Source organism: Somniosus microcephalus, chromosome 3, assembly GCF_052327205.1.
Source record: "Somniosus microcephalus isolate GS21.2 chromosome 3, FLI_Smic_1.0, whole genome shotgun sequence".
NCBI lineage: Eukaryota > Metazoa > Chordata > Chondrichthyes > Squaliformes > Somniosidae > Somniosus > Somniosus microcephalus.
Window position 1 is genome coordinate 18,398,683 of NC_140989.1, and position 15,082 is coordinate 18,413,764.

The window sequence follows — 15,082 nt, forward strand, 5'->3', positions numbered from 1 at the left end:
ATGAGACGTTAAACCGAGGCCCCGTCTGCTCTCTCAGGTGGACATAAAAGATTCCATGGCACTATTTCGAAGAAGAGCAGGGGAGTTCTCCCCGGTGTCCTGGGCCAATATTTATCCCTCAACCAACATAACAAAAACAAATTATCTGGTCATTATCACATTGCATGTGGGACCTTGCTGAGCGCAAATTGGCTGCCGCGTTTCCTACATTACAACAGTGACTACACTTCAACAAGTACTTCATTGGCTGTAAAGCGCTTTGAGATGTCCGGTGGTTGTGAAAGGTGCTATATAAATGCAAGTCTTCCTTCCTTTCCCCTAAACCTCTCCACCCTATTTAAGACGCACCTAAAAACCTACCTCTTTGACCATCTGTCCTAATCTCTCCCAATGTGGCTTGGTGTCACACTTTTAACGCTCCCTTGAAGCGCCTAGGGATGTTTTACCATTTTAAAGGCACCGTATAAATGCAAGCTGCTATTAACTTATATTTTCTCTTTATTGTTGTCTGATGGGATCTGCTGTTCATTTCCAGCATTTTCTGTGTTTTTCAAATTTGATTTTCAGCCATTTTTGCAGATGGTTTTCCTTTTAACTCGCTGCTTCGGTACGCCGTCAGCGTGTGCTTACCGTGCCGTTCTTGCCAACTACTGCGTTGTCCAGGTAGATATATCCTCCGATGATATTGAGTTGAACCCGTAGGAGGACCACCAGCATGCAGGTACTGTACACAGCCACGATGCTCCGGCTGAAACCTTGGGGGGCGGGAGGAAGGGGGCACGGTGGCGAGAAGAGAGGGGGAAGGAAGAAAAGAGAAATGAGAATTTGAGCCGAGAATGATGGCCAGTAAGAACATAAGAATTAGGAGCGAGAGGAGGTCATACGGCCCCTTAAGCCTGCTCCGCCATTCTATAAGATCATGGCCGATCTTCCACTTTAAATCCACATATCCCTTGATTCCCGGAGTCCAAAAATCGATTCCTCTCAGCCTTGAATATACTCAACGACTGAGCATCCACAGCCTCTGGGGCAGAGAATTCCAAAGATTCACCACCCTCTGAGTGAAGAAATTCCTCCTCATCTCGGTCTTAAATGGCCGACCCCTTATCCTGAGACTACGCCCCCTAGTTCTAGACTCTCCAGCCAGGGGAAACAACCTCTCAGCATCTACCCTGTCAATCCCCCTCAGAATCTTACCTGTTTCAATGAGATCACCTCTCATTCTTCTAACCTCCAGAGAGTATAGAACTACTCAACAATCACAAACTTTTCCAATTTATGGAAAACTATGGAACCATACCCAATTATACCAGAACACAACAGGTGTCTCAGTGCTGCAATAACCAAGGCTCACAGCGAGCTGCGTAAATAGAAGCAGTTCATGAGCATGTAGTAAGGCACCATTTCGATTTACTTCATGGGTCTGACTGTTTCCACGCCAACATTTTCCCCCAAACACACCCAGGAATCTAGTTTCCAAATCTGGGGTGGAATTTCATCGGCAAAAAGCAATTTCAACTTAAAAGTGGGAGTCGGACTACCAGCCTTCCTCAGGACTTTTGTTTGGCCCCCTTTTCTTTTTGTTTCTTCCCTCCCACATGGCAGCTGTCTCTCATTCTCCCAGCGCAATTCACACCCCATCTAGAGCCATCCTTTGTTCCTTAACCTGTCCCATTACCACCTCCGCTCGCCTTGAATATCTCTCAATGTCTCCTGCTTTCTATCCTATCACTGACCTTCCCTTTTGTTCTTTCATCCCCTCCCCCTTTTCCCAGCCCCTAAACTTGCTTTCCATTTCCTGCTTTTTTCCAGTTCTGACGAAAGGTCTCCGACCTGAAACGTTAACTCTGTTTCTCTCTCCGCCGATGCTGCCCTGGCCTGCTGAGTTTTTCCCAGCGTTTTCTGTTGTTATTCCTCAGGATAACGTTCCCCGCGCGCTGCCCCCAACGACGTGGCTAACCCCAATCTTTAGGACAGGCAGCCCTACCGTAGCGGTGGAAAATACTAATGTTAATCACTGCCCATCCTTATAACTGGGTTGAACATAGCGGCTTGTGTTCAGAATTCAGCACAATTCTAGGTCGAAGCATGCAGAGACGCCTCCCGCATAAGAGCACCCCAAATTCACTCTCAAACCTTGGCTAAATCAAACAGAATAGAAATAGAAACCGAGCTCACTTATGATCCTGAGATCCTCCCAGATCTCCAACTTGTTGGCAGGTCTAAAAAAAGAAAGAGAAATATAAAAACAGAGCATTACAATTGGCCTAGACACATTCAATTTGTATACTACAGAGGTACCTCAATTACCTGCCGTGACCGAGAAGAAAAGACTTTCATTTCTACAGCGTCTTTCACGACCACCGGACGTCCCAAAGCGATTTGCAACCAATGAAACACTTTTGAAGTTAACAACAGAAAATGCTGGAAAAACTCAGCAGGCCAGGCAACATCCGTGGAGAAAATAGAGTCAACGTTTCGGGTCAAACCCTTTGTCAAGACTGGAAAGGCACAGGAAATGAAATAGATAAAAAGGCCAGGCTGGGAGAGAAGAAGAGACATTAAGAGGTATTGAAAATGAGGCGAGATGGTGATAGGACTAGTAAAGAGACAAGAGCCGGCTCTAGATTAGGTGTGAAATGCACTGGCAGAATGAGAGACAGCTGCCATGTGGGAGAGAAAAAAAGGGGGAAGGGCCAAAACAAAGGTGTGGATAAAAAATAAGTAAAAATGTAATGTGGGCCGAGGTTATGATCTGAAATTATTGAACTCGATATCGAGTCCGGAAGGCTGCAAAGTGCCCAATCGGAAGATGTGGTGCTGTTCTTTGAGTTTTTCCAGCATTTTCTGTTGTTATTTCGGATTTCCAGCATCTGCAGTATTTTGCTAAAGTACTTTTGGAGTGTAGTCACTGTTGTAATGTGGGAAACGCGGCAGCCAATTTGCACAGCAAGCTCCCACAAACAGCAATGTGATAATGACCCAGATATTCTGTTTTTGTGATTGAGGGATAAATATTGGCCAGGACACCGGGGAGAACTCCCCTGCTCTTCTTTGAAATAGTGCCACAGGTTCCTTTACGTCCACCTGAGAGAGCAGACGGGGCCTCGGTTTAACGTCTCATCCGAAAGACGGCACCTCCGACAGTGCAGCGCTCCCTCAGCACTGCACTGGAGTGTCAGCCTAGATTTTTGCGCTCAAGTCTCTAGGGTGGGGCTTGAACCCACAACCTTCTGACTCAGAGGCAAGGGTGCTACCCAGAGCCACAGCTGACACACGATCCCCTAGTGGATAATGGAAATTGGTGGATAAAGAAAGCAAGAACTTGCATTTCTATAGCGCCTTTCACGACCACTGGACATCCCAAAGCGCTTTACAGCCAATGAAGTACTTTTGAAGTGTAGGCACTGTTTTTAATGTGGGAAATGTAGCAGCCAATTTGCACTCAGCAAGCTCCCACAAACAGCAATGAGATAATGACCAGACAATCTGTTTTTGTGATGACAGTTGAGGGATACATAGTGTCCAGGAAGATCGAGAGTCCCCTACACTGGCCTCCTTCTGGTGTCAGAGCAACTCGCTGGGAGCTGAGCCTTCAGCGGAGCTGGCTATGTGCCTCCCAGTTTAGATGGGCAGCTTTACACTTTAAAACGTGTAATAATACATTGCGTTTACTGGCAATAAACGGAAGAGAGTGTCCAGTTCAGCCACTGGTCCCTGCTAAGTTGGTTCAGGCACAGCCAAGGTCAGCACTGGGGAGAAAGGCCTGCCGTCACTCGAAGCCTGACTCACGGGTGAAGAACGGCCACTGAGCACGGGCGCGGCAGGCAGCCAACCAGCACTCATGGAACGGTATCTCAGCACAAGCCAGTGCCTTCAGAGAGAAATCAAATCGGACAAATTACCTCTTCTTCACTGATTCCAGCTGTGGCTCAGTGGGCAGCACTCGCGCCTCTGAGTCAGAGGGCTGTGGGTTCAAGTCCCACTCCACAGACTCGAGCACAAAAATCCAGGCTGACACTCCAGTGCTGTGCTGAGGGAGCGCCGCACTGTCGGACGTGCCGTCAGATGAGACGTTAAACCAATGCCCCCGTCTGCTCGCTCAGGTGGATTTAAAAGATCCCTTAGCACTATTTTGAAGAAGAGCAGGGGGAGTTATCCCTGGTGTGCTGGCCCAATATTTATCCCTCAATCAATATCATTAAAACAGATTATCTGGTCATTATCACGTTGCTGTTTGTGGGAACTTGCTGTGTGCAAATTGGCTGCTGCGTTTCCTACATTGCAACAGTGACGACACTTCAAAAGTTGGCTGTAAAGCGCTTTGGGATTTCCGGTGGTCGTGAAAGGTGCTATATAAATGCAAGTCTTTCCTTTTTTCTTTCTTTTTATTTCGAATGGAACCTGATCTTCAGAAAACTTCTTGTTTGGGGGAACATGAGGAAAGGCCATTGGAGTAGTGAAGCTCACCCCTCTAAGCATTCCAACTCTCCCAGCCCAGCGTCCAACGCCCGGAAGGTCGGTGTCTCTCCTACCCTGCCTGGTGATTAGTCCAGGCTTTTGTTCCCCTTCATCTGAAGTTCCTTCTCATAAATTTACTCTTCACGAGTTTACATTGATGACCTGTGGTCCTACTCCCTACTTGTCTTGGTTTATTTTAAAGCATTATCTTAAATTCACTCTATCTGGCCAATTTATTATTTTATATCATCCAGTCCCCCCATCACCCTTAATAGTTTTTACACAGAATTTACAGTGCAGAAACAGGCTTTTTGGCCAAACTGGTCGATGCTGGTGTTTATACTCCACTCGAGGAAGGATGTCCTTATCTGAGGAAGGATGTTTTTGCCATGGAGAGAGTTCAGTGAAGATTCACCAGGCTGATACCTGGGATGGCAGGAATGACGTATGAGGAGAGATTGGGTCGATTAGGCTTCTACTCACTGGAGTTTTGAAGAATGAGAGGGGATCTCATTGAAACTTATAAAATTCTAACAGGACTAGACAGACTAGATGCAGGAAGGATGTTCCCGATGGCCGGGGAGTCCAGAACCAGGGGTCACAGTCTAAGGATAAGGGGTAAGTCATTTAGGACAGAGATGAGGAGGAATTTCTTCACCCAGAGAGTGGTGAACCTGTGGAATTCTCTACCACAGAAGGCGGTGGAGGCCAATTCATTAAATATATTCAAGAAGGAGTTGGATATATTTCTTAAGGCTAAAGGGATCAACGGATATGGGGAGAAGGCAGGGACAGGGTACTGAATTTGGATGATCAGCCATGATCTCATTGAATGGCGGAGCAGGCTCGAGGGGCCGAATGGCCTACTCCTGCTCCTATCTTCTATGTTTATATGTTATACTCCACTCGAGCCTCGTCCCACCCTGTCCCCCTTGCCCTCTATTCCCTTCCCTCTCGGCTACGGAATGAGCTTTTTCGAATCTTTCTTCATAGCTTTTCTCCTTTACACTTGGGATCAGTTTTGTTGTTCTTCTCTGAACTCTCTCCAATGCACACCCCTTCTGCAATGTGGAAACCAGAGCTGTAAACAATCTCGAGTATGCTCTGACTAGTTTGTTGCACCGGCTCAGGAGTGCTCCTTGCACACAAGTGTGCTATTACCGTCATGTCACAACAGCAGCGATTACTCACAGGAAGGCCTTCGCTCTGTCCCACGCATTACCTGTTTTTCAGCAGGCCTGTGAGGCTCTCTGAATTCAGCTGCTGCATAATTGCTTCCCTCAGGGTCGGCAGCATCGAAAGCACTGTCAATACAAAGAGAGACAAGCATGAGGAGCCGATCGAAGGCTTTCCCACCCAGTCGGGTCTTCACGCTGTAAGTCTTTGGCGCGTCGGTTAACTCCAAAGCCATGAATGACAGGCAAAGACTGCAAATTATCACTCGTGGGATAATGAAGTTCAGTAGCATCCATGACGAAGCAAATTATACATGCTCGTCAAGGTAAATGGCCATGTCTCCATACCGTTCTCTCTTAGATCTTTAAGACTTGCCACTTCATCAAACTACCCTGAATGACGTATGAGGAGAGATTGGGTCGATTAGGCTTATACTCGCTGGAGTTTAGAAGAATGAGAGGGGATCTCATTGAAACGTATAAAATTCTAACAGGACTAGACAGACTAGATGCAGGAAGGCTGTTCCCGATGGCGGGGGAGTACAGTGGAACGCTCATTAGTGCTATGTGATGTTAAGCTGCATGGTTTTAGCTGGTTGAACTCCAGTTGTACCCCTACACACCCTTGGAAGTCCCTAAACCTTGGCATAGGAATAACTAGATGAAAAAAGGCCAAGGTCCATCGAGTTTGCCTTCTAAATCCTGGTAGTCACATGATAGAACGATAATGCCAATTTGCACCAAAGTGTTCTGTGCTTACACAAGGGCCCTTTCTCAAAGGGGACCATGTGTGCACTGTATATCGGGAGCATTCATAGAGTCATAGAGGCACAGAAGGAGGCCTTCGGCCCATCGAGTCCGTGCCGGCTCTCTGTAGAGCAATCCAGTCGGTCCCATTCCCCCGCTCTATCTCCGTAGCCCTGCAAGTTTATTTCCCTCAAGTGCCTATCCAGTCTCCCCTTGAAAACATCGAGTGTCTCCGCTTCCACCACTTCCGTCGGCAGCGAATTCCAGGTCATAACCACTCATAGAAAGTTACAGCAAGGAAGGCGGCCATTTCGGCCCATCATGTCCGCGCCAGCCAAGAGCTATCCAGCCTAATCCCACTTCCCAGCTCTTGGTCCGTAGCCCTGCAGGTTACAGCATCCCAAGTGCACATCCAAGTACTTTTCAAATGTGGTAAGGGTTCCTGCCTCTACCACCCTTTCAGGCAGTGAGTTCCAGACCCCCACCACCCTCTGGGTGAAGAAATTTCCCCTCAACACCCCTCTAAACCTTCCACCAATTACTTTAAATCTGTGCCCCCTGGTTTTTGACCCCTCTGCTAAGGGAAATAGTTCCTTTCTATCCACTTTATCTAGGCCCCTCATAATTTTATACACCTCAATAAGGTCTCCCCTCAGCCTCCTCTGTTAGTCTTTCCTCATAGCTAAGATTCTCTACTCCCAGCAATATCCTTGTAAATCTCCTCTGTACCCTCTCTAGTGCAATCACATCTTTCCTGTAATGTGGTGACCAGAACTGCACGCAGTACTCTAGCTGAGGCCTAACTAGTGTTTTATACAGTTGAAGCATAACCTCCCTGCTCTTGTATTCTATACCACGGCTAATAAAGGCAAGCATTCCGTATGCCTTCTTAACCACCTTATCTACCTGGCCTGCTACCTTCAGGGATCTGTGGACATGCACTCCAAGGTCCCTTTGTTCCTCTACACTTCTCAGTGTCCTACCATTTAATGTGTATTCCCTTTCCTTGTTAGCCCTCCCCAAATGCATTACCTCACACTTCTCCGATTGAATTCCATTTGCCACTGTTCTGCCCACCTGACCAATTTATTGATATCTTCCTGCAGTCTAGTTTCCTTTTCACTCGCTGCATAAAAAGTTTTTCCTCACATCCCCCCTGTAACTCTTGCTGAAAACCTTAAATCTGTGTCCCCTAGTCCTTGTACCGTCAACTAGTGGGAACAGCCTTTCCCCGTCTAGCCTATCCAAACCCGTCATAATCTTGTACACCTCTATCAAATCACCCCTCAACCTCCTTTGCTCTAATGAAAACAAATCCAGATTCTCCAACCTGTCCTTGTAGCTAAGATTCCCCCATCTCCGGAAGCATTCTGCTAAATCTCCTCTGCACCTTCGCAAGGGCCTTCACATTCGTCTTTGGCTTTTGGGACAAAATAGATGGATTTTTACTCTGCATCGAGCCTGTGTTAAACCTAATGATGCCGTCACCAGGTGCCTCATATGGAAAAGTGCTTCAGTTCCCAGCATGGACATCCAATAATAAACAAGTCACACCTTTTCGTGGAAATTATACGAATGCAAACTTTAGTGGTTTGACGCACCTGTCGGAGAGCACGGCCCCGTAACCTCACCCCCCACTAGGACGCTAGGTCATTTTCAGGAACGCTATGAGAAACTACTTTGGACTGCGGACTCATTGCGTTTTCTCCTAACGGTGACAGAGATGCTTTTACCCGTCATGTTGCAGGTTCGCTGGTTACTCTCAAAATGGTACTGCCGTCTCGCCTGTGCGATGTACTCAGCTGCTTCTCGCTCCTGTAGATCCTGGATCTTCTTTTGTGCATATTTCCCCAGCAAGTACACACCTAGGAGTGGAACAAATCAATGCAAATCCTGTAAATAAAACGCTGCACATCATGCACATCTTTCCAAAAAGATATATGTTTCCAAGTCATTAAAACCAACTACATTACAACAGTGACGACACTTGGAAAGTACGTTATTGGCTGTAAGAGGCGCTTCTGTCAATCCTGTAAAAGGTACTTCTCCAGCCTGACTGCGCCAAGTCCAACGGAGCTCTGCTCCAAAATATCAGGAAGGATGCAGGAAGGATGTTCCCGATGGCGGGGGAGTCCTGAACCAGGGGTCACAGTCTAAAGATAAGGGATAAGCCATTTAGGACAGAGATGAGGAGGAATTTCTTCACCCAGAGAGTGGTGAACCTGTGGAATTCTCTACCACAGAAGACAGTTGAGGCCAATTCATTAAATATATTCAAGAAGGAGTTGGATATATTTCTTGAGGCTAAAGGGATCAAGGGGTATGGGGAGAAAGCAGGGACCGGGTACTGAATTTGGATGATCAGCCATGATCTCATTGAATGGCAGAGCAGGCTCGAGGGGCCGAATGGCCTACTCCTGCTCCTATCTTCTATGTTTCTATCAACCTATCTTTCTGTTCCCGATGCTGCTTGACCGGCCAGAATATTTAGAAATAGTGGCCGTGGGATCTTTCACATCCACATGAGAAGGGCAGACGGGGCCTCGGATTAACAACTCATCCAAAAGACAGCACCACCGACAGTGCAGCACTCCCTCAGCATGGGTACTGGTAAAACAGCAATTTGTAGGTCCAGGACTATGGGGGGGTTCGCATTGGCCACCTGCCTCCAGTCCGTGGTCTTGTCCGTGTCCCGGGTGGCCCTGGAAAGGGAGCGTGCGGTGCTCTGGAATTCCCTGCCTAAACCTCTCCACCTCTCTTTCCTCCTTTAAGACGCTCCTTTAAAACCTACCTCTTTGACCAAGCTTTTGATCACCTGCCCTAATTTCTCCTTATGTGGCTCGGTGTCAAATTTTTTGTGATTTAATACTCCTGTGCAGCGCCTTGGGACGTTTTACTACGTTAAAGGCGCTATATAAATACAAGTTGTTGTTGGGAGGTCCTGAGGAAGTGAAAGGCGCTACAGAAATGCAAGTCTTCCTTTCTTTTTTCCAATGGTAAGGAAGCAAGAGTTTCTGATGAAAAGAATGGCTGGGGGGTCTTCAACTGAAGGACATCACAGAAATGGTCTCAGGAAGAGTCTAAATGCAAATCCGAATGGCAATAGATTGGGAGAAGGGGAAGTGCAACCAGACCTGGGTGCCCTTGTGCACCAGTCGCTGAAGGTAAGCATGCAGGTGCAGCATGCGGTTAAGGCGGCAAATGGTATGCTGGCCTTCGTAGCGAGAGGGTTCGAGTACAGGAGCAAGGATGTCTTGCTGCAGTTGTACAGGGCCTTGGTGAGACCACACCTTGAGTATTGTGTGCAGTTTTGCTCGCCTTATCTGAGGAAGGGTGTTCTTGCCATGGAGGGAGTGCAGCGAAGATTCACCAGACTGATACCTGGGATGGCAGGAATGACGTCTGAAGATAGATTGGGTCGATTGGGCTTGTACTCGCTGGAGTTTAGAAGAATGAGAGGGGATCTCATTGAAACTTATAAAATTCTAACAGGACTAGACAGACTAGATGCAGGAAGGATGTTCCCGATGGTCGGGGAGTCCAGAACCAGGGGTCACAGTCTAAGGATAAGGGGTAAGCCAATTAGGACTGAGATGAGGAGGAATTACTTCACCCAGAGAACGGTGAACCTGTGGAATTCTCTACCACAGAAGGCAGTAGAGGCCAATTCATTAAATATATTCAAGAAGGAGTTAGATATATTTCTTGAGGCTAAAGGGATCAAGGAATTTGGATGATCAGCAATGATTTCATTGAATGGCGGAGCAGGCTCGAGGGGCCGAATGGCCTACTCCTGATCCTATCTTCGATATTTCTATGTCTTTCCTTTTTTTCCTCACCCCAACTGAACCCAGACCCACAAATGGGCACAGATTAATATATTTATTTTACATCAAACCTGTGAACATTTCTGGCTCAGTGTTTATTTCCCCCTTCCCGCCACCACCACCTTTACATGAATCTCTTTTTACCTCCCACGAAGGCTCCAGTGAAGATAAATTTCCTCTTGTGCCGCTTGAGGAAGCTCCAGAGGGACTGCAGCATCTTGGCCGGGGCAGGGATGGGGGACGAGGCCTACGAACCAAGGCCCTGAAAGATCCAGATAACAAACGCCCGAGCTGCGGGCCGGGACAGACAGGCGGGTGAGGGAGGCAGGGAGGAGACTGCGAGCCACGGGCAGAGCAGCGAGGCCCGAGGAGGGAGAATCAGCGACTTCGTCTCCAGCTCCGGGTTTTACAGCAGACCCGCAGGATCCGGATCCGGCTCCTTCAGCCAATATTGAATTGATTTCCGAGTCGGAATTAACCCTGCTACCCCCAGGGTTTGCTCGGATATTAATAATCCGGCCCCGGCTGCTTTCGCCCCGTTTTCTGTCGGTCTCTGAATCCGGATTTGTTGCTTTGATTAAATGGAATCCGGCTCCGGGTTTTACCTCGCGTGTCTCACTGATCTCCCTCCCCCGGCCCTCAACAACCGCGTCCGGCGCCCCGCGTTCCGCCCCCACCAACCCAAATAAAATGAAACTAATTCCCTAATTAAACATCAGCAATAGAATAAAACATGTATTGATTTCACTCATTTATTACTTATTATTTGCTCAATTAATTGGATCTTCGCTCAGTTATTTTTTTGTGTGTGATTTTTTTTTCTTCAGCAGCGAGGGCCGTCCGGCTTAACCGGTCCGGGCGGTTTCCCGGGGCCGCCAATGGAGCGGGAGCGAGAGTTCAGTCTGCCCGGCCGGCAGGAGCAGCAGCGCTGGATGGAGCGGGCCCTCAGCATGGTGGGGGAGGGGGGACGGGAGTGGGAGTGTGGTGATGGAGGGAGCGGGTGAGGGGGGACCGGGAGTGTGAGGAGGGGGTGGGTGCGGAGGGAGGGAGCGGGTACAGACGGAGGGAGGGATGGGAGGGGGCGGGTGGTGATGGAGGGAGTGGGTGAGGGGGGACGGGAGTGTGAGGGGTGGGTGCGGAGGGAGGGAGCAGGTGGTGATGGAGGGAGGGGGTGGGTGCGGACGGAGGGAGGGAAGGAGGGTGCGGAGGGAGGGAGCGGGTGCGGACGGAGGGAGGGAAGGAAGGGGTGGGTGCGGAGGGAGGGGGCGGGTGGTGATGGAGGGAGTGGGTGAGGGGGGACGGGAGTGTGAGGAGGGAGGGGGCGGGTGGTGATGGAGGGAGTGGGTGAGGGGGGACGGGAGTGTGAGGAGGGGGTGGGTGCGGAGGGAGGGAGGGAGTGGGTGAGGGGACGGGAGTGTGAGGGGGTGGGTGCGGAGGGAGGGAGTGGGTGAGGGGGGACAGGAGGGAGGGAGCAGGTGGTGATGGAGGGGGTGGGGGGGGGACGGGAGTGGGTGAGGAGGGAGGGGGCAGGTGGTGATGGAGGGAGTGGGTGAGGGGGGACGGGAGTATGAGGAGGGACGGGAGTGGGTGAGGAGGGAGGGGGCGGGTGGTGATGGAGGGAGTGGGTGAGGGGGGACGGGAGTGTGAGGGGGACGGGAGTGTGAGGGGGGATGGGAGTGTGAGGGGACGGGAGTGGGTGAGGAGGGAGGAGGCGGGGTGGTGATGGAGGGAGTGGGTGAGGGGGGACGGGAGTGTGAGGAGGGGGCGGGTAGTGATGGAGGGAGTGGGTGAGGGGGGGGGGAGGGGGCGGGTGCGGAGGGAGGGAGGGGGCGGGTGGTGATGAAAGGAGTGGGTGAGGGGGACGGGAGTGTGAGGAGGGTCCTGTATTCTGTTACCCTGACTGTTATAACTTATCTCTAAGGATTTCCAGGGGCTTTAACTCGTATTAAATTAATCGCGCTTTCATTCCTGGGTCAGAAGGGTGTGGGTTCAAGTCCCACTCCAGAGAAAATCTAGGCCGACACTCCAGTGCCGCACTGAGGGAGTGCTGCACTGTCGAGTGCTGTGTTTCAGATGAGACGTTAAACCGAGGTCCCATCTGCTCTCAGGTGGACATAAAAGATCCCCTGGCGCTATTTCAAAGAAGAGCAGTGGAGTTCTCCCCGGTGTCCTGGCCAATATTTATCTCTCGATCATCACCACTAAAAACAGATTATCTTGTCATTATCACATTGCTGTTTGTGGGAGCTTGCTGTGCACAAATACATGCCACATTAGTGACATTACAACTGAGATCACATTTCAAAAAGTAATTCATTGGTTGTAAAGCGCTTTGAGACATCCTGTCGTTGTGATAGGCACGATATAAATGCAAGTCTTTTGTTTATTATTGGCTTTGGGAGTAGTAGCTGGAGGGCCAGGTACCCATGATTTGGGGAGGGGGTGCCCGGTTCCACACCCTTGGGTTCAGGAGCCACGGTTGGAGGGCCAGGTACCATCACTGGCTGCCCCTCGGGTAACGTGGGGTGGAGTGTGAAAAAGACCAAAGCCGCCCTCGCCATTCTAGAAAACAGGGATGTCACTGAAGAGATCCAATGAGCAGCACCAACGCAACTGGCGCATCTACCTCGGAGCGCAGGACCGGCTGGTGGCCCAAGGCTTCTACATCACTGCTTGCTGGAACAGTGTCGGGGCGCACTACTGGTTGGAGGAGAGGAGGCAGTGATTCCCATTCTGCAAGATACTCGACAGGATCTTGGGTGTCCACCCCACAGGCCCCCATCCTCTGGGCTCAGGGTGAAGCCTGTGGCGTGGCACAGCTCCCAAGGTGCCATGGAGTAGTGGTCATCTGCAGGTACGACCTTGTCGGTTTTTCTTGCTTCACTTGCTGCACGTTCTATATTTTGTGTCAAACCCATGGAGGTAACCACCATGACACATGTTTTACAGATTGAACCGGGTCTGGTGAGGGCAGCAAGGTGGGAGCCTGTTGGTGAGACTGAGGTGGCTGAATTGGAAGATTAACCAGGCCTTGCAGAAGCACCTGCATCACCGTCGTGTAATGATGCAGTGAGGCCAACCTGCTGCAAGACAAAGCATCACGCTCCCTCCAGCCTTTGAGATCCCTGCAGTTATCCAATGCTTCGTAAAAAGAGACCAGGTACGAAACATTAAGCTGTTTTGGTTCTCGAACAGTGAATGCACATTCCACTATGTGATTCAAGTGTCAGTTCGTGGCTCAGTGGGTTAGAACTCTTGCTCTGAGTCCAAAGGTTCTGGGTTCAAGTCCCACTCTAGGGACCCGAAGATAAAAATCTAGGCTGACCCTCCAGTGCATTACTGAGGGAGCGCTGCACTGTCGGAGGTGCCGTCTTTCAGATGAGACGTTAACCGAGGCCCCGTATGCTCTCTCGAGATCATATGGCACTTTTTCAAAGAAGAGCGGGGTCCTGGCCAATGTTTCTCCCTCAATCTGTTTTTGTTATTTTGGTTATCTGGTCATTTTCACATTGCTGTTTGTGGGAGCTTGCTGTGCGCAAATGAGCTGCCATGTTTTCTACGTTACAGCAGTGACTTCCACGTTTAAAAGTACTTCATTGGCTGTGAAATGCTTTGGGATGTCCGGTGGTCGTGTTAGGGTAGAACCTGTTAAGAGGAACAACCAACCAAGCAGACTGTACTTATGTACATTAAGCAAAACATAGAAACATAGAAGCTAGGAGCAGGAGTTAGGCCATTCGGCCCCTCGAGCCTGCTCCGCCATTCAATGAGATCATGGCTGATCATCCAAATTCAGTACCCTGTCCCTGCTTTCTCCCCATACCCCTTGATCCCTTTAGCCTTAAGAAATATATCCAACTCCTTCTTGAATATATTTAATGAATTGGCCTCAACTGCCCTCTGTGGCAAAAGAATTCCACAGGTTCACCACTCTCTAGGTGAAGAAATTCCTCCTCATCTCTGTCCTAAATGGCTTACCCCTTATCCTTAGACTGTGACCGCTGGTTCTGGACTCCCCCGCCATCGGGAACAGCCTTCCTGCATCTAGTCTGTCTAGTCCTGTTAGAATTTTATAAGTTTTCGATGAGATCCCCTCTCATTCTTCTAAACTCCAGCGAATATTAAGCCTAATCGACCCAATCTCTCTTCATACGTCATTCCTGCCATCCCAGGTATCAGTCTGGTGAATCTTCGCTGCACTACCTCCATGGCAAGAACATCCTTCCTCAGATAAGGCGACCAAAACTGCACACAATACTCAAGGTGTGGTCTCACCAAGGCCCTGTACAACTGCAGCAAGACATCCTTGCTCCTGTACTCGAATCCTCTCGCTACGAAGGCCAACATACCATTTGCCTTCTTAACCGGCCTGCTTGCACCTGCATGCTTACCTTCAGCGACTGGTGCACAAGGACACCCAGGTCTCGTTGCACTTCCCTTTTCCCAATCTATTGCCGTTCAGATTAATAATCTGTCTTCCTGTTTTTGCCACCAAAGTGGATAACCTCGCATTTATCCACATTGTACTGCATCTGCCCAAAAGATCTGCATTCAATTACATGTCAGCACTTGGATTATATGTCCCAAAATGTAGGGTGGATGCTCAGATCCCAGAATTTAATATGATGCACAACATTTCAAAACTAGCTCGCAATGCTTCAAAACAAGGACAGTCCTGTTGGCTTCTTTTAATGGTAACTATGGCATCATGTTGGATTGGCTCACTGGACCGTTTTTGTTCCATATTCTCTTGTAACCGCTTCCTTTTTTTCTTTTCCTACAGGATCTTCTCTGCCATTCGCCCCTTCATGTGGTGCTCCCGTGTGCCATTGTCCCTCGAGCGAGGTTATAGTTGAAGTTGACCATCTTCGG

The 15,082-nt window shown here is 49.4% G+C and overlaps 1 protein-coding gene and 1 long non-coding RNA gene across 2 annotated transcripts in view; one reads left to right on the forward strand and one right to left on the reverse strand.

Annotated features, from left to right (window-relative positions):
- pex3 (peroxisomal biogenesis factor 3) overlaps window positions 1–10,805 on the reverse strand; it is a 28,942-nt gene extending 18,137 nt beyond the window's left edge. Inside the window, exons 1-5 of the mRNA XM_085979242.1 lie at window positions 10,355–10,805; window positions 8,117–8,248; window positions 5,684–5,765; window positions 2,179–2,222; window positions 631–755 (exon numbers count right to left, since the gene is read on the reverse strand). Coding sequence (XP_085835368.1) covers window positions 631–755; window positions 2,179–2,222; window positions 5,684–5,765; window positions 8,117–8,248; window positions 10,355–10,427 — 456 coding nt within the window. The 5' untranslated portion in view covers window positions 10,428–10,805. The remainder of the gene's footprint in view (window positions 1–630; window positions 756–2,178; window positions 2,223–5,683; window positions 5,766–8,116; window positions 8,249–10,354) is intronic.
- Window positions 10,806–12,007: 1,202 nt separating this feature from the next.
- Window positions 12,008–15,076, forward strand: LOC147120883 (uncharacterized). The gene is made up of 3 exons (XR_015075810.1): window positions 12,008–13,064; window positions 13,160–13,370; window positions 14,994–15,076. It is a non-coding gene; the product is annotated as an uncharacterized LOC147120883 (long non-coding RNA).
- Window positions 15,077–15,082: the final 6 nt, after the last annotated feature.